Below are 17,964 nucleotides of genomic sequence, written 5' to 3'. Positions count from 1 at the left end.
TGATCAAAGGGATGGAATGACTCCCCCATGAGGAAAGGTTGCAGCATTCAGGATCTTTTGGTTTCGAGAAAAGGCAAGTACGGTAAGAGGAGACATGACAGAGAAGCTTATAAAATGATGCCAGGCATACAGGGCCGGATTTAGGTTTGATGAGGCCCTAAGCTACTGGAGGTAATGGGGCCCTTTATATGTCCAGCTGTCCTTTGTCAACAACAAATTGTCACTGTCTTTTGTGTTGAATATAAGCTATATGGTAATTTATGGACCTAAGGTATCTCAAGCCATTTGCACATGTTGCCATGCGACCAGTCCATGCAGAATGTAGGCACCCTTTATATAAAAAGGTAAAGGTACCCCTGCCCGTACGGGCCAGTCTTGATAGACTCTAGGGTTGTGCGCCCATCTCACTCAAGAGGCCGGGGGCCAGCGCTGTCCGCAGACACCTTCCCGCTAGTAAGCGGTCCCTATTTATCTACTTGCACCCGGGGGTGCTTTTGAACTGCTAGGTTGGCAGTCGCTGGGACCGAGCAATGGGAGCGCACCCTGCCGCGGGGATTCGAACCGCCGACCTTTCGATCGGCAAGCCCTAGGCGCTGAGGCTTTTACCCACAGCGCCACCTGCGTCCCCACCCCTTTATATAGAAAAGAGAAAACCATTGATATTTGAGGGAGCATGGAAGAATGGCAGATGAAGGTGATAGACTACATGGGCCTGGCAGAGATGACGAGCAGAATCCGAAACCAGGGAAGAGAAACAGCGAAAGAAGATTGGAAAAAATGTAAGGACTATCTAAAGAAATGTTGCAAAATTAATGAATTAAGATTAAAATTAAGTTAAAAATAAGGGAAGGGTTTGCTGAAAAATTAGTTAGAAATTGGAATACAGAAAGGGGAGGTACGAGGAAGTCGGGAAAGTAAGTTATAAGAAATTAAGGGTTGAATTTATATGTGTTTTTTATATTTTTTTTGTTTGTCATTTTTATTGTATTGTTTTGTTTTGTTTTGGTTGTTATAAATTTTTTTTGAAACTTTAATAAAAATTTATATATATATTAAAAAGATATTTGAGGGAGCAGGCTAGCAGGTGGGGCCCATGACTTACATCATAGGAGCCTACACAACACAAAACACAGCTGCTGTACGTAGGTTTTAATTGATTTGTTTTTTGCCCCTTATATTTTGGAAATGTATATCCAGTTGTTTTTTCCCTTTACATTTTTTGGGGGGGCCCAAGAGCTGAATAAAAGCTGATAAGCTATAGCTTGGTTAGCTTTTCTCCCTCTCTCACAACACCAGAATTTGCAGACCTCCAAATGAAGCTAAATGTGGGAAGATTTAAGAAAGAGAGAAGAGAAAGTCTATCTCCATGCTTGGCATCATCAAACCTATGGTACTCCCAGACCCTCCAAGTGTCCCTATTTTTCAGGGACAGTCCTGGCTTTACCGTTTCTGATTTGATCCCGGAATGTCCCGCATTCCTTGGGACGTTCCTATTTTCATTGGATAAATGCTGGAGAGTATGGAGTTATCCGACCCCAGAGCCATCTGAAGGCAGCCCTGTATAGGGAAGGTGTTGTTGTTGTTGTTGTTGTTGTTGTTGTTGTTGTTGTTGTTGTTATGGAAGCCACAGATGGGCGGTTGCAACAGTTTAATAAAGATCAGGCTTACTAGCTGCTTTGCTCCTCAATATTCTCTGGTTGGCCTCTGTTATTTTCTCCTACCGATAGAGAACCTACATAAGGACTCTATACTGGCTCTTAGATACCCCATAAGGAAAAGGAAGCAGTATTTTTCTTAAAACACCAGTTTGTGGTGTTTAAAAAAATGCAGGATTTCAGCAGCAATTTACACGGCAAGCACTGATTGGAAATGAAGCAGGATTTTCACCCTCCTACCCACCTCCCCCCCCCAAAAAACAACTTGTGCAAGTGTTATTGAAAGCAGAGGGTCCTCGAGGGTCCCACACACTTTTAGTCCTGAGTACGATATGTGGGTGTCTGCTTTAGAAACCTCCTGAAACAGCAGCTTGTCCTTTTTTCCTTGCAGGGGGTGGGGAGAGAAACAGCAGGAGTGTCGCTAAGAGAACCAGAGGCCTGTACTTTTTACAAAAGATTAAGTGTAACATTTTCTAAATTACCCAAATGACTTAAAAGCCTACATACCCGTTTTTTCCCTCTCTCTTTTTTGCCTCCTCTCAATCTTCCCTCCTCTGACTCAAAGGAGCTGGAACAGTATGCATAATGCACAGCGAGAAATGAGGACTGCATAAATGAACTATTTTTCCTCCCCGTTCAAAATGTCTAGGTTCAGCAATTAACAAATACAGTGGACACTCGGGTTGCGAACATGATCCATGCGGGAGGCACGTTCGCAACCTCCAGTGTCCACAACCCACAGCGCCACATCTGTGCACGCGCACAGGGACCGAACAACAGGAGCTCACCCCATCGCCGGGATTCGAACCGCCAAACTTCTGATCGGCAAGTCCTAAGCTCTGTGGTTTAACCCACAGCCCCACCCACATCCCTAACCCCTGTCTACCCCTCCCCTTTTGTGCCATGTCAGTGATGTAGCAATGATGAAGCAATGGTGTAGCAATGATGTTGTACAAACTGTATTCTTCTGGGATATGGTGGGAAAGTTTTAAAAGTCCTTGTCACCCCATCCTTGGGGTTCAAAATTCCTCTTTGAATCTGTTGCACAATAAACTTTGATCTACAGCTATTTGGTGGCTGGACACCTTCCTTTATTCTGCAGGTACCCGCGGGCTCTGCCCAACGAGCTGGGGGACTGAGCAGCCTCGCACCTAGATTTTTCCGTAAGAGCGTCCACCAAAGCCTTTTGCCTGCACAGTAGAACTGCACCTCTTCCCGTCTCCTCTTCTATGCAGCCCCCCCCCGCCCCCCATGTGTGCACCCTGAAATCTGCTTCTGAGGATTGATGGACCCTCGGGAGCAGGTTGGGGGGGCAGAGAGGCGAGAGGAGGACAAAGTCCCATTGCACCATTGGATGCAACTGAAAGACTTGTGTGTTCCTGCTCACAGTTAATGTGCAGTTTTCAGGTCCTTGAAACAAGATTTCTTCTTCATCTATTTATTTATATTCCGCCATTTTTCCTGACAGGGACTCCAGGCGGCTTACAGATAAAATGAGAACAGTTAGAAACTTACTGTTTTTTTATTCATTCAAAAACAGTGAAACATCAGTAGAACTAAAAACTGTAAGTTCTATTAAAAACACACACCTAATTAACAATAATGTATGGAAGTGAAAGTGATGTATGGAAGTGAAAGCTGGACCATAAAGAAGGCTGATCGCTGAAGAATGGATGCTTTTGAATTCTGGTGCTGGAGGAGACTCTTGAGAGTCCCATGGACTGCAAGAAGATCAAACCTCTCCATTCTGAAGGAAATCAGCCCTGAGTGCTCACTGGAAGGACAGATCCTGAAGCTGAGGCTCCAATACTTTGGCCACCTCATGAGAAGAGAAGACTCCCTGGAAAAGACCCTGATGTTGGGGAAGATGGAGGGCACAAGGAGAAGGGGACGACAGAGGACGAGATGGTTGGACAGTGTTCTCTAAGCTACCAACATGAGTTTGACCAAACTGCGGGAGGCAGTGGAAGACAGGAGTGCCTGGCGTCCATGGGGTCACGAAGAGTCAGACACAACTAAACGACTAAACAACAACAAATTAACAATAAAAACATAGCACCAGCCCCAAAATCAAAAGCAGTTAGTCTGTTGGAATAAGAAAGTCCTCGCTTCCTCATGAAATAATTTGCTAGTTTCTTACCAAACAGAAATAATTTGCTAGTTTCTAACCAAACAGCTTTTCAGATGCATTTTGGGGGAGGGGGGTTTCCCTGATGGAGAGTAGATGTCGCAGAGGAGAAAAACAGGATAAAATCACCACATTAAAATGCTGTCCACAACCCGAAGAAACATAAACGTTTTCCGTCCATGCCGAAAAGACAACATCCCACTGAGAAGGTAAGCAAAGCCCTGCTAGATCAGGCAAAGGGGCCATCTGAGGTGGATTCCTGCTTTTGTGGTGGCCAACCAGATTGTGATGGCCTGGGACTCGGACTGGGAACCAGAGGAGTCTCAGTCTGCACCAGATCCTTTGCCTCAGGCAACATCTGAACCAAGTCTGGGGCCTGATCCTGAAGAGTCCCAGTCTGCACAGGTTCCCCTGCAACAAGCACCAGCTGGGCCGAGTCAGGGGCCTGAGCCTGCCCTGGCTCCAGATGCGGGGATGACCTCGTTGCCTCCAGCTGAGCCATCACTTACAGCTGCTCCACTACCGGTTTGGTCAGGGGAGGCTGAGGTGGCCTCTGGGTCTAGTAACCCACCAACGTCACCTGAGCTGCAGAGACTGAGGTCTGAGAGAAGGAGGGACTTGAGTACTCGCAGGAGGAGTGCTCGCCTTCGGGCGAGACAGGGAGGTGAGTCGCCGAGGATCAGGACTGGCCATTACCCTGACAGAGAGAAAAGGCTGCTGGAACCCACCCCAGGTTACAGGAGCAAGGTTGCTGTATGCCAGATCCTGCCTGAGATCCTGTACTTGTCCTTGCCTGGTTTCCTGCCTCGTGTCCTGCCTTGGCCCTGTCGGACTGACTCCTCGCGGAATCCTTGAATTTGGGACTGGACCTGGACCGCATTTCACGGGTTACCCCTGGGCCCAGCACACAGATGCCTCTTCAGGGAAGCCCAAAAGCATAGAACCACAGAGTTGGAAGGGACCCCATGGGTCATCTAGTCCAACCCCCTTCAATGTAGGAATCTCAACTAAAGCATCCATGACAGGTGGCCATCCAAACTCTGCTTAAACATCTCCAAGCAAGGAGAACCCATCGCCTTCCATCCCATAGTCAAACAGCTCTTATAGTCAGAAAGTTTGTCCTGGTATTTCATCCAGAATCTCCTTTCTTGTAACTTGAAGCCATTGATTCGGGTCCTACCTTCCGGAGCAGCTTGCTCCATCTTCCATCCCTACAGACCCATTTACATTGACTTGCATTCAGCACTTCCCTGCCAATCCACTCAGTTTTGAGAGTTCCTTTTGAACCTCTTCGCCATCCTTTTGTTTTAATGACCCTGGACCATTTAGTAGCATCAGCAAACTTGGCTATCTCTAACTCTAGATACTTTTACAGATAGGTAGCCGTGTTGGTCTGTCATAGTCAAAAAAAAAAACAACTTTCCTATTATGAAGAAGTGTGCATGCACACGAAAGCTCATACCAAGAACTAACTTAGTTGGTCTTTAAGGTGCTACTGGAAGGAATTTTTCTAGATACTTTGTGAAAGAGCTATGAAGTACAGGTCCCAATACTGATCCTTGGGGAATCACCACTTTCTGCTTCCCTCCATTGGGAGAACTATCCATTTTTTCCTACTCTCTGCTAACGGCCTCGGTCCAGTATATCTGAAAGAGCATCTCCACCCCCATCGTTCTACCTGAGGTCCAACACCGAGGGCCTTCTGGCAGTTCCCTCACTGCAGGAAGCCAAGTTACAGAGAATCAGGCAGAGGGCCTTCTTGGTAGTGGCACCCACCCTGTGGAACGCCCTCCCACCAGATGTCAAAGAAAACAACTACCAGACTTTTAGATGACATCTGAAGGCAGCCCTGTTTAGGGAAGCTTTTAATGTTTGATGCATTACTGTATTTTAATATTGTGTTGGAAGCCGCCCAGAGTGGCTGGGGAAACCCAGCCAGATTGGCGGGGTATAAATACAGTGGTACCTCGGGTTACATACACTTCAGGTTACATACGCTTCAGGTTACAGACTCTGCTAACCCAGAAATAGTACCTCGGGTTAAGAACTTTGCTTCAGGATGAGAACAGAAATCGTGCTGCGGCAGCAGGAGGCCACATTAGCTAAAGTGGTGCTTCAGGTTAAGAACAGTTTCAGGTTAAGAACAGACCTCCGGAACGAATTAAGTACTTTATCCGAGGTACCACTGTAATAAATTATTGTTATTATTATTAATTAACCAATTCCGGATCCATAAAAAGACCCCTTCCTCTTATTCCAGGATTGTGAAGCTTTGGAACACAGGAAACTGTTTAGCAGAAGAACATCAGAAATGGATGCACACCAAGTCAAACCACTGGTCCATCTAGCCCTTTACTGCCCACACGGACAGGCAGCAGCTCAGCTCTCTAGGATTTGAGACGGGGTCTTTCTGCCTCTAAAGTGGATGCTCTAGAACTGACAGACTCCCCTACCTCCCGGAATGACAGGCTGAGAAAAAAGATTAGCATGTCACACAGGAATGGAAAAGCTGACATTTTCAATGCGACAAATTGGGACGTCGACTTCCCAAAAGCAGACGCTTTTTATTTGTGTTTGTTCTGCGAGATTATTGTTTGCTCCTTGAGACCTCTTCTCTGCCATTTCAATATGTAACCTGAAATCTGACTTGCGGTATCTAAAAACAGGATGCTAGCTGGTGCCAAAAGATGTTTCAGATTATTCATTGCTTATTTCTCTGCGACGGATCTTTGGATAAAGCACTCTGGCAGGTCTGTAAATCTTGACAGCGTTACAGAAAAATGCAGGTTCAAGGGGGGGTTTGGGCCTCCAAAAACCTTCTCACCAAAGCCTACGAAGGAAACAAACGACTCTGAGGTGCCTCTGAGCAGTGACAGAAACTCAGATATTTAAGCTATAATTGCCTAATGGCACCTTGAACCTAGGTTGTGGTTGCCACAATGCAATATCTAGGCCCCTTTTTTTGCAATGGAATTTATTATTATTATTATTATTATTATTATTATTATTATTATTATTATTAATTCTTATCCATTTCATTTCTATACTGCTTTATGTTTTAGGGGAGGGGGGCTCAAAACGGTTTGCAACGCATTAAACATCCAATAAAAGAATCCAGAATAAAACAGATTCCAGCTTCAAGGCAAATAGTTCAGATCCTTCTCTAAGTGACATTTGGCTCTCCCTATATTTATTTATTTACGGGACGCGGGTGGCGCTGTGGGTTAAACCACTGAGCCTTGGGCTTGCCGATCAGAAGGTCAGCAGTTCAAATCCCCGCAACGGGGTGAGCTCCCGTTGCTCGGTCCCTGCTCCTGCCAACCTAGCAGTTCGAAAGCACGTCAAAGTGCAAGTAGATAAATAGGTACCGCTCCGGCGGGAAGGTAAACGGCGTTTCCGTGCACTGCTCTGGTTTGTCAGAAGCGGCTTAGTCATGCTGGCCACATGACCCGGAAACTGTATGCCGGCTCCCTCAGCCAATAAAGCGAGATGAGCACCACAACCCCAGAGTCGGCCACGATTGAACCTAATGGTCAGGGGTCCCTTTACCTTTACCTATATTTATTTACCTGCTTAATTTATAGAGCCGTCCCATAGCAGAAGTACTCTAGGAAGATAGTGTGGTGTAGTGGTCAGAGCACCAAACTAGGATTTGGGAGATGAGTGTTCAAATCCCCACTTAGTCATGAAGCTCACTGGGTGACCTCGGAGTCAAGTCGCAGCCTCGTAACCTACCTCATAGGGTCGTTGTAGGGACTAACGGAGAAGCGGGGGTGAACAATGCACTCCTTAGAGGAAAAGGTGCCATAAATCAGCTAATCTGCTGACCTGCTTAAGAAGCTGGAGGGGCCAGCCAGGTGGAGATGTCAGTCGCCATCCTAGCATCCAGAGATCTCCACGTGGTCGCCATTGGCCCACGCCAGTCGCAAAACGCACCTGGCTAATTTCTAACGCTGTTGAGAGAAGTTTATAGGAACTAAAGAAGTTTAGGTTTTAAGTTTTAGGACGCGGGTGGCGCTGTGGGTTAAACCACAGAGCCTAGGGCCTGCCGATCAGAAGGTCGGCGGTTCGAATCTCCGCGACGGGGTGAGCTCCCTTTGCTCGGTCCCTGCTCCTGCCAACCTAGCAGTTCGAAAGCACTCTTAAGTGCAAGTAGATAAATAGGAACCGTTCTAGCGGGAAGGTAAACGGCATTTCCGTGTGCTGCTCTAGTTCGCCAGAAGCGGCTTAGTCATGCTGGCCACATGACCCGGAAGCTGTACGCCGGCTCCCTCGGCCAATAAAGCGAGATGAGCGCCGCAACCCCAGAGTCGGTCACGACTGGACCTAATGGTCAGGGGTCCCTTTACCTTTTTAAAGAAGTTTAGCAACAGACAAGATCAAACCTTTCCATTCTGAAGGAAATCAGCCCTGATTGCTCACTGGAAGGACAGATCGTGAAGCTGAGGCTCCAATACTTTGGCCACCTCATGAGAAGAGAAGACTCCCTGGAAAAGACCCTGATGTTGGGAAAGATGGAGGGCACAAGGAGAAGGGGACGACAGAGGACAAGATGGTTGGATAGTGTTCTCGAAGCTACCAACATGTGTTTGACCAAACTGCGGGAGGCAGTGGAAGACAGGAGGGCCTGGCATGCTCTGGTCCATGGGGTCACGAAGAGTCGGACACGACTAAACAACAACAAGCGACAAACAAAAATCCTGGTAGTGGGCAGGTAACTGGGGGGCGGGAGCCACAGAGAGAGGGAGGTTCTGCCCATTTCTGAACGCTGCTTGTCGCACGACAGAAACATTGTTCTCCTTTTGTGCACATCCGTTCCGAAGAATTATCCTCTCTCTTTGCCTCAAGTATCCTCTTCAAAAGCTCACAGCTGGCAGGAGACAAATCAGCGAAGGCCGTCAGACGCGCCCTACAAACAATTGTCTTACATAATCGTCTTTGCCAGTTTGCTGCATTAAGAGCACAGTTGTTCGATGCCAGATTCTCTTTACTTTCATCACGAGCAAAAGGCTTAGGAGGGAGTGTCGTGCATCGTCCTTTTCTTAATTTACTGCTAGCTGCATTGCTCATCTGGAAAGTGGATTTCAGCATCCCCCTCTCTCCTTCTTTCTAAACACCCGCTTTCTGAAAAGTGGGGACGCAGGAACTGGTCTTTTTGCAGTTCCCCAGTCCCCAAGCAACAGGGGAGCCACCGTTCCCCCGGCTCCCAACCTATAGATACACAGCTTCCCTATCCCCACAAACCTATGGATTATCTTTTGCATTCCCTATTGCAGCTCTGTCTGAATTTTCACCTTGGACATTCCTTAAATCACTGCCTTTTAAAAGTGTCTTGTCCACAGCCACCTCAGGCCATGCCAAATAGAGAAATTATGCCAAAAACAGTAAAAACCGTGATGGGTCATTTCCCATCCATGTATAAACATGAATCACTTCTGCTTGGGGCGAGCAGGCTGTCTTACAGCTTAAAGAAACAAAGAGTTTCTAATTGAAACGATCCAACGCAGAAATGTTCTATTCCAGCAAGGGCGGCTCGCTTGCAGCTCAGCTCTTTAAAGCGAAATTTCTTTCACCAGAGAAGTTCTCCGTTAAGGCAGCACAGAAGGAAACGGTTCGATCCCACACTGCCTAGTTTACACACTGGAAGGAAAAATGTAAACGGCACACTTGAGGATCATAGGGTGTCCAGGAAAGAATCTTTTCGCACACAGGACCACAGGAAAGGTCCATTATAGGACAAAGCCAGGCCATTGTCTGCAGAGTTCAGTACCATCCGTACACGGACAGGTGGCAACTTTCAAAGGTTTTATGCAGGAGTCTTTCCTAGCCCTGGAGATTGGAATCCAAGACCTTCCCAGTGGGTAACAGGGTTGCACAGTGGTTACAGACCAGGGTTCAAATCCCCAGTTGGCCACAAAGTTCACTAGGTGACATTGGGGCAGTCACGGCCTCTTGGCCAAACCTGCCTCGCAGGGATGTTGTGTGGGAGGTGAAGAAGCACAGGTGCCAATTTGAGCTCCTTGGAGAAAATTATTATTATTTATTTATTTATTTATACCCCGCCCATCTGGCTGGGTTTCCCCAGCCACTCTGGGCAGCTTCCAACTGAATATTAAAAACAATACAGCATCAGACATTAAAAACTTCCCTAAAGAGGGATGCCTTCAGTTGTCTTTTAAAGAGAAAATAGCTGCTTATTCCCTTCACATCTGGTGGGAGTGCGTTCCACAGGGCAGGTGCCACTACCGAGAAGGCCCTCTGTCTGGTTCCCTGTAACCTCACTTCTCGCAGTGAGGGAACTGCCAGAAGGCCCTTGGCTCTGGACCTGAGTGTCCGGGCAGAACGATGGGGGTGGAGACGCTCCTTCAGGTATACTGGACCGAGATCGTTTAGGGCTTTAAAGGTCAACACCAACACTTTGAATTGTGCTCAGAAATGTACTGGGAGCCAATGCAGATCTCTCAGAACTGGTGTTATGTGGTCCCGGTGGCCACTCCTAGTCACCAGTCTAGCTGCCGCATTCTGGATTAGGTGGGATATAAAAAGGTGGGATATAAATGCAAACAAACAAAGAATCTTCTTTACAGCTACAGCTTTTCCGGAACAAAGAATATGTGTTGTTATTCCTCAGGCCAGACGATGCTGGACTACAACTCCCATCATCCTTCACTATTGGACATGCTGGCTGGAGCTGATGGGCGTTGGAGTCCAAAAACACCTGCAATCCTCCTCTAGACAAGGTACAGTAAAGGGTCTTTTGCCTTAACACCCTATAGGAGTCTGGCTGGCCATGGCTGGCAACCAAGTCCTAGACTCAATAGGCCTCTGAGCATGCGCAGTGTGTTTTTCTTCTACACCCCTGAGCCGCTGCATTGTCACACCATCATTAGACCTGCCCCAGTGATTAATTGATTCGACTGATTGCTTATATTTCTATGCTGCAATTCAAATGATTCCCAAAGCGGCCGACAAACAATAAATAATGACAACTTGGTGGCACAATAACAGAACATCAGAGATACAGCATAAATCACAGTGAAGAATCAACAGGCCATCAGTAAACTATTAGAGAACACCGTTCGCAAGGCAACAAGTACAAAATAAGCGAAACGTCACAATTGAAGCAAGAGTTGTTTTATATGATTAACGAATCAATAGAACACCTGAAATCTATAAAACAAAATAAACAACGTTAACAAAACAGCAGCCAAAAATGAACGAAGCCGTGTTAAGTTCATACACTGTCAACACACACACACACACACACACACACACCCCATGACTCTGCCAGAGATGCAGCGCTTACTGAGCCATAGGGACACCCTGTCCGCCCCATAGAGAGAAGAGATTCAGGGGAGAGATCCCATGGCTGCCCCTCAAGGCTCCTGGTTAAGGGAATGAGCTGTCAGCTTTGCATGCAGCAGGTCCCGGGTTCAAATGTCAGCAGTAATAATAATAATAATTTATTTATACCCTGCCCATCTGGCTGAGTTTCCCCAGCCACTCTGGGCAGCTCCCAATCAAGTATTAAAAACAATACAGCGCTAAATATTAAAAGCTTCCCTAAACAGGGCTGCCTTAAGATGTCTTCTGAATGTCAGGTAGTTGATTATCTCTTTGACATCTGATAGGAGGGCGTTCCACAGGGCGGGCGCCACTACCGAGAAGGCCCTCTGCCTGGTTCCCTGTAGCTTTGCTTCTCGCAATGAGGGAACCCCCAGAAGGCCCTCGGAGCTGGACCTCAGTGTCCGGGCAGAACGATGGGGGTGGAGACTCTCCTTCAGGTATACTGGGCCGAGGCCGTTTGGGGCTTTAAAGGTCAGCAACAACACTTTGAATTGTGCTCGGAAATGTACTGGGAGCCAATGCAGATCTCTCAGGACTGGTATTATGTGGTCCCGGCGGCTGCTTCCAGTCACCAGTCTAGCTGCCGCATTCTGGATTAATTGCAGTTTCCGGGTCACCTTCAAAGGTAGCCCCAGTTAGCCCCAGTTAGGGCTGGAAACGCTCCCCATCTGAAACCCTAGACAGCTTCTGCCAGTCAGAGCAGACAATACTGAAGTAGATGAACCAAGGGTCTGCGTAAGGGGCTTTCCTATGAGGCCACAGTGCAAGCAGGTTGACATCTGGCAGTGAGAATCAGGAGGAAAAGCAGGATCCGTCCCCAGTTGCTATGCCTTCGAGGGCACATCTGGCTTAAGCCTGGGATGCCTCTGCCCTCAGCCTGTCACCAACTGAAGGCTGCCCTTTCCTCACAGACAGTTGGGTTACCACATTCCTTAGCAAGGGGTAGAAGCATCCCAGTCGCCCATCTGCCCACCATTTATAAGGCCAACCATTAAGGGCCATCAGCCTATTATTTGGTTCCCATGGCAACCCATCACCTCTAATTTACCAAGCAAGGGAATATGCCAGGCCACATCCATTGAGGAAGATCCTCTTTCACTTTTCCAGAATCTTTCTCTTTCTCTCTTCCAGAATCCAGAGGGCCACCAACTTGGAACGGACCCCGGGAGGACATTTAGTCCAACCCCCACAAATACGTCCAACCTTTTGACGTTATAACACAGTGATGAATAAAGGGTATTTAAGAACATATGAAGAGACTGCTGGCCACATCCACGCGATACAATTGCAAGACGTTTTAAGCTTCCCCCTAAGGAATCCTGGGAATTGTAGTTCACCACGCCCGGCAGAGGTGCAATTGGCAGCATCCTTAACAAACTAAGGTTCCCAGGGTGATTCAAGGGAAGCCACGGGCTGTAAAGGTGATCTGAGACCTGTTCAGGAGCCATATCCAACTCCCACCCATATATATTTTATGGGGGGGGGGGCTCTGCTCAAAGGTGCCAGGTCTCAAATGCTGTAATCATGTAGGGGGTCCCAGATGGATAACATCCACACCCACACCCTGCTCAGAGCTTGCAGTAATGAGAAGTCACTTCCCCCAGACCCCATGCAAAATAATAATAATAATAATAATAATAATAATAATAATAATAATAATAATAATTTTTTATTTATACCCCGCCCTTCCCGGTTCAGAAAACCGGGTTCAGGAGGGCTAACAACAAATTTAAAATACTTAATTAATGCTACAAAAAAAAGCATAAAATACGGTATAAAACATGAATAACAATAAAATCAAAAATCAATTTAGGGGGGAAATCCATCTAATAAATATTAGGTGATCACCAGGGCTAGCTAGCTAAATTAGTCCTATTTGGGCCAGTGAGGAGACCAGGGGAGAATTAGCTGTGGGATCCCAGAGCGGGTAATCTTCATAAAAAGGGGTGGGGGAGGGAAGGAAGGGGAATAAAAGATCAGGCTAAGTTAAAATTGAAAGCCAGGCGGAATAGCTCTGTCTTACAGGCCCTGCGGAAGGAAGTTAAATCCTGCAGGGCCCTGGTCTCATGGGACAGAGCATTCCACCAGGTCGGAGCCATCACTGAGAAGCCCCTGGCCCTGGTGGGGGATAATCTGACTTCCTTAGGGCCCGGGACCTCTAAACTATGATTATTCATGGATCTTAAGGTCATCTGTGGGGCAGACCAGGAGAGGCGGTCCTGTAAATACGAGGGCCAAAAGAAGACAACACAGATGACTCCAAGGTAATGCGGCGCCCTGCTCCCTTGAAGCAGCTGCAGGATCAGGCCGGTGGCCCACCGAGTCCAGGATCCTCTTCTCACAGTGGCCAACCAGATGCAGGATCCAAGCCCAAGAGCAACCCTCACCTCCTGCGGTTTCCAGCAACTGGTACCCAAAAGCATCGCTGCCTCCAACTGAGGAGGGAGATATAAGCCGCCAGGACTCAAAGCCATCTGTAGACCTCTTGGCCACCAGAGACCAAGGGCGGATTTAAGTTGGCAGATTATGCCGAAATAGCAAAAATTACCAGAAGAATCAGAAATCAGGGAAACCAACATTTAATATCTTAAAAAGCATCACCTTGCCAACAAAGGCCCGTATAGTTAAAGCTATGGTTTTCCCAGGAGTGATGTATGGAAGTGAGAGCTGGACCATAAAGAAGGCTGATCGCCGAAAATTGATGCTTTTGAATTCTGGTGCTGGAGGAGACTCTTGAGAGTCCCATGGACTGCAAGAAGATCAAACCTATCCATTTTGAAGGAAATCAGCCCTGAGTGCTCACTGGAAGGACAGATCCTGAAGCTGAGGCTCCAATACTTTGGCCACCTCATGAGAAGAGACGACTCCCTGGAAAAGACCCTGATGTTGGGAAAGATGGAGGGCGCAAGGAGAAGGGGACGGCAGAGGACGAGATGGTGGGACAGTGTTCTCGAAGCTACCAGCATGAGTTTGACCAAACTGCGGGAGGCAGCGGAAGACAGGAGTGCCTAGCGTGCTGTGGTCCATGGGGTCACGAAGAGTCGGACATGACTAAACAACTAAACAACAACAACAACAATACCCAATCAGGAAGAAGGAGTATGTTTTGCATCACTTCCTAGCTGCAACGACATCATCGGCAGCAAGAGCTTGGCCGAGGAAATCCAGTCCCCCAGATTGGATTATTTAACCGTTCCTCTTCTGTGCTTCTTGGGACACGGGTGGCGCTGTGGGTTAAACCACAGAGCCTAGGACTTGCCGATCAGAAGGTCACCGGTTTGAATCCCCGCGACTAGGTGAGCTCCCGTTGCTCGGTCCCCACTCCTGCCAACCTAGCAGTTCGAAAGCACGTCAAAGTGCAAGTAGATAAATAGGTACCACTCTGGCAGGAAGGTAAACGGCGTTTCGGTGCGCTGCTCTGGTTCGCCAGAAGCGGCTTAGTCATGCTGGCCGCATGACCCAGAAGCTGTACGCCGGCTCGCTCAGCCAATAAAGTGAGATGAGCGCCGCAACCCCAGAGTCGGCCACTACTGGAGCCAATAGTCAGGGGTCCCTTTACCTTTACCTTCTGTGCTCCTTAGGAACAGAGGGTACTGGCTTATACTTCCTGAGTCAGACCACTGGTCCATCTAGCTCCATATTCTCTACACTGGCTGGCAGCAGCTCCCTGCCATTTCAGACAGGCAGCTCCTTGAGCCCTACAAGGAGACGCTTGGGACTGTAGATGCTCTACCACTGAACCATTGAGATTCATGTACTGCAAGAGGTTGAACTAGATGACCCTCAGGGTCCCTAATCATAGAATCATAGCACAATTAAGGACTCCAGTTGTGAATCATTCCAGCACCCCCTCCTTTTTTAAAAAATGAATCACTGCCCAAGTAGTGTTTTGGGAAGCCTAGTCCAAAACTAGTGGTTCCTCGGGTTATATACGCTTCAGGTTACATACGCTTCAGGTTACATACGCTTCAGGTTACAGGCTCTGCTAACTCAGAGAAATACTACCTCAGGTTAACTCAGAGAAATACTACCTCAGGTTAAGAACTTTGCTTCAGGAAGAGAACAGAAATCGTGCTCCAGCGGTGCAGCGGCAGCAGGAGGCCCCATTAGCTAAAGTGGTGCTTCATGTTAAGAACAGTTTCAGGTTAAGTACGGACCTCTGGAAGGAATTAAGTACTTAACCCGAGGTACCACTGTAATGGAAACATCCAATATCTTATGATGCTATTCCCAGGACACCACAAACTGTAGCAGTCTTTCTGCTCACTTTCGCCACTGCCGTGGTTCCACGTGTGATTTAAGAACTTCAGGTTGCACAGCCACCCTTAAAATGCCTTTTTAACACCCATAGTGTGCCATTTCATGCTTTCTGCCAGAATTGCAAAAAAGAAGAAGTAGCAAAAAGCCAAAGAACTGCATCTGAATTTCCACTACAGTGAATTAAGACAGAGAAGCCAAGACAAATTAGACAAATGAACGTTCATCTTATCGTTCCAATGGCAAAGCGCTGGCATGTGGTTTTCTTAGCAGAGACAAAATCCTTTCCATTCTGCACAAAACAAGCCGCACTCCTCACTGCAGGTGGATGAAAGGTTATAAAAGTTGCCCGTAAAAACTTGAATATTGGCCCCCCTCTACGGATCATGTTGAGCTCTAATAAATGCAAGCGGTCCCTTTCTGGACTGCGAATCAAAGCGGTGACAGATCCCCAGTAGCTTCAGATGATAAAAGATAATGCTGCTCGTGTTTATTTGTAGGTGGCAAATTATTATTGCTGTTATTCCACCAAACAATAATAATAATAATCATGGGCCCTATTAATACACAAGCTCAGGCACTTTTGGCTTTCTACTAAAGAGGTTTATACATATTTAAAATAAATAAAAATCTTGAAACTTTTCCAGGAAAGTTGCACCGCTGCAGAATGTGGAATTGCGGGGTGTTTCTTCCAAATAGCTTGGCCGTAATCCAAGACCATCTTCACAATGCAATTCTGCACATATCTGCTTGGCTACAATGGAGCTTACTCCCAGGTAAGCCGACAAAAGACTGCAGGCTTAAGTATGCTAAAATCAGTGCAAAGAACGGGGCTTTCAGAGCACTTTCTACCTCTGAATTTCACCATCCCGAACACCAGCCATGGCTGGGGCCAAAACCCTTTCAAAATCCCTCTGGGCTGATAACCTGTCCGCGGATCATGTGGCGGTGAGTCCCACAAGCTCCTTATGTGCAAAGAAGTGCCCCCCCCCCCTGGTTTCTCCACCCAAGGCACCACTTTAAGCACCTCTGTCGTGTCCGCCACCTCTCAGGAGAACCTCCACAGCCGCAATCTGTGCCTCCCTCTTCACACGTGCAGCAGGGTCGACCTCCCCGCACGATTACTGCAGCCCCATGCCGCGGGCAGCCCGTTCCCACGTGCCCCTCGACACTTGATGCGGCAAGTCCTCAAGAGCTGCCGCGCGGACGCTAGCCAGCAGCAGCAGCAAACCTCTTTCACACGTGCACAAACACACACGCACTGCAGGCTCCTTCGTGCTTTTACGCACACACACACACTCCAAATACAACCTTTAAAAAAAAAAAAAACTGTGCACAATTTTGCAACAACCACCCTCCACAACGCATCACCAAGCGGCTTAAAATGCAAAAGGGGTCTGGAGAGGATACCCCCCCCCCCAGCAAGGAAGACACAGACCAGCCCCCCCCCCCACTTTCCCCTCTCCACCGCCCCCTCCCCAGAATCCATCACACTTTTTCCTCTCCCCCCTCCCACTTTCCAGCTGCAAAAGGGGTGGGGGGAGCGTGTCAACGTAAGAGATGGAGGGATGCTGACTTGTTCTCTACCCCCCCCCCCCGCATCCCGACACCCCCACAAAGGAGTCACTTACGGTACTTCTCTGCAGTTTTCTCTCCCCCCCCCCGCCGGAGAAACAGACCCCCCTCTCCAAAAAAATAATATTTCGAAATACCACCACCCCCTTCCAAGATCCTTTCCCCCCCCCTCTCCTCCCCCCCCACCCGGATCGCGGCGCTCGCGCTCACTTTTCTGGCTGGAATAGCCCGGGTAGTATCCATAGTAGCCGGTGATGCGCAGGATCCGGTCCTCGATGGTGGCCACCCCGTTGGGCGCCGCCTTGACGTCCATGCAGAGCGGCTGCGGGGGCAGCTCAGCCGGGGACAGCGGCGGCGGAGCCAGCCCGGGACGGCGCAGGGGGGAGCCGGGGGGGCGGCGGTGGAGGCGGACACGACCCGGGGGGAGCGCGATCCGTCTGCGCTCGGGGATGCCTGCGCTGCTGCTGCTGCTGCTATCGCTGCTTCTCCACCGTGCAAAGAGCGGCTCCTCCGCATGATCGCGGAGGCTGCAGCCTCTCTCTCTTCTCCCCCCCCCCTTCCACTTCTCCCTCCCCTCCCTCCCTCCTTCCCTCTCGCCAGCTGAGCCAACCTCCTCCTCCTCCTCCGTCCAAATGCGCCCCCCACCCCATTACGCACCCACGCCAGCCACCTAGAAGTTTTTGCGCACTTTCCCCCAGGGCTATCCAGTCCCCCTTCCTATTCCTGCTCCCTTTTTTGGGGGGTGGGGGGTGGGACACAGCCACAACGCAGCTGCAAAGCACCGGCAGCGAGCAAAAGTTTGGTAGGATGGGGTGGGGTGGGGGAACGTGTTGTGGGTCGTGTTTTGCCTCCTCGTTGAAGACCCCTTAAGAGCATCAGGAGAGCCAAGTTTTGGGTAAGGGGGGGCGGGAAGAGAAACGTGGGTTTTAGAGGTGGGGATTGAGGGGGGAGCAAATGGACCGGGGTGCTGTGTCGTCTTTTGGGGGGGGGCGTTAGCATCCT

At 48.6% G+C, this 17,964-nt stretch overlaps 1 protein-coding gene across 2 annotated transcripts in view; it reads right to left on the bottom strand.

Moving 5' to 3' along the window:
* Positions 1-17,512, bottom strand: part of SLC35F4 (solute carrier family 35 member F4) — a 133,815-nt gene extending 116,303 nt beyond the window's left edge. For both annotated transcript variants that reach the window (XM_028728705.2, XM_028728960.2), the window contains exon 1: positions 17,173-17,512. In XM_028728705.2, coding sequence (XP_028584538.1) covers positions 17,173-17,275 — 103 coding nt within the window. In that variant the 5' untranslated portion in view covers positions 17,276-17,512. The remainder of the gene's footprint in view (positions 1-17,172) is intronic.
* Positions 17,513-17,964: the final 452 nt, after the last annotated feature.

This window comes from Podarcis muralis, chromosome 1 (genome assembly GCF_964188315.1).
Source record: "Podarcis muralis chromosome 1, rPodMur119.hap1.1, whole genome shotgun sequence".
Lineage (NCBI taxonomy): Eukaryota > Metazoa > Chordata > Lepidosauria > Squamata > Lacertidae > Podarcis > Podarcis muralis.
The sequence above is the reverse complement of the archived record's forward strand: the minus strand, read 5'-3'. Positions and strand labels throughout refer to the sequence as shown.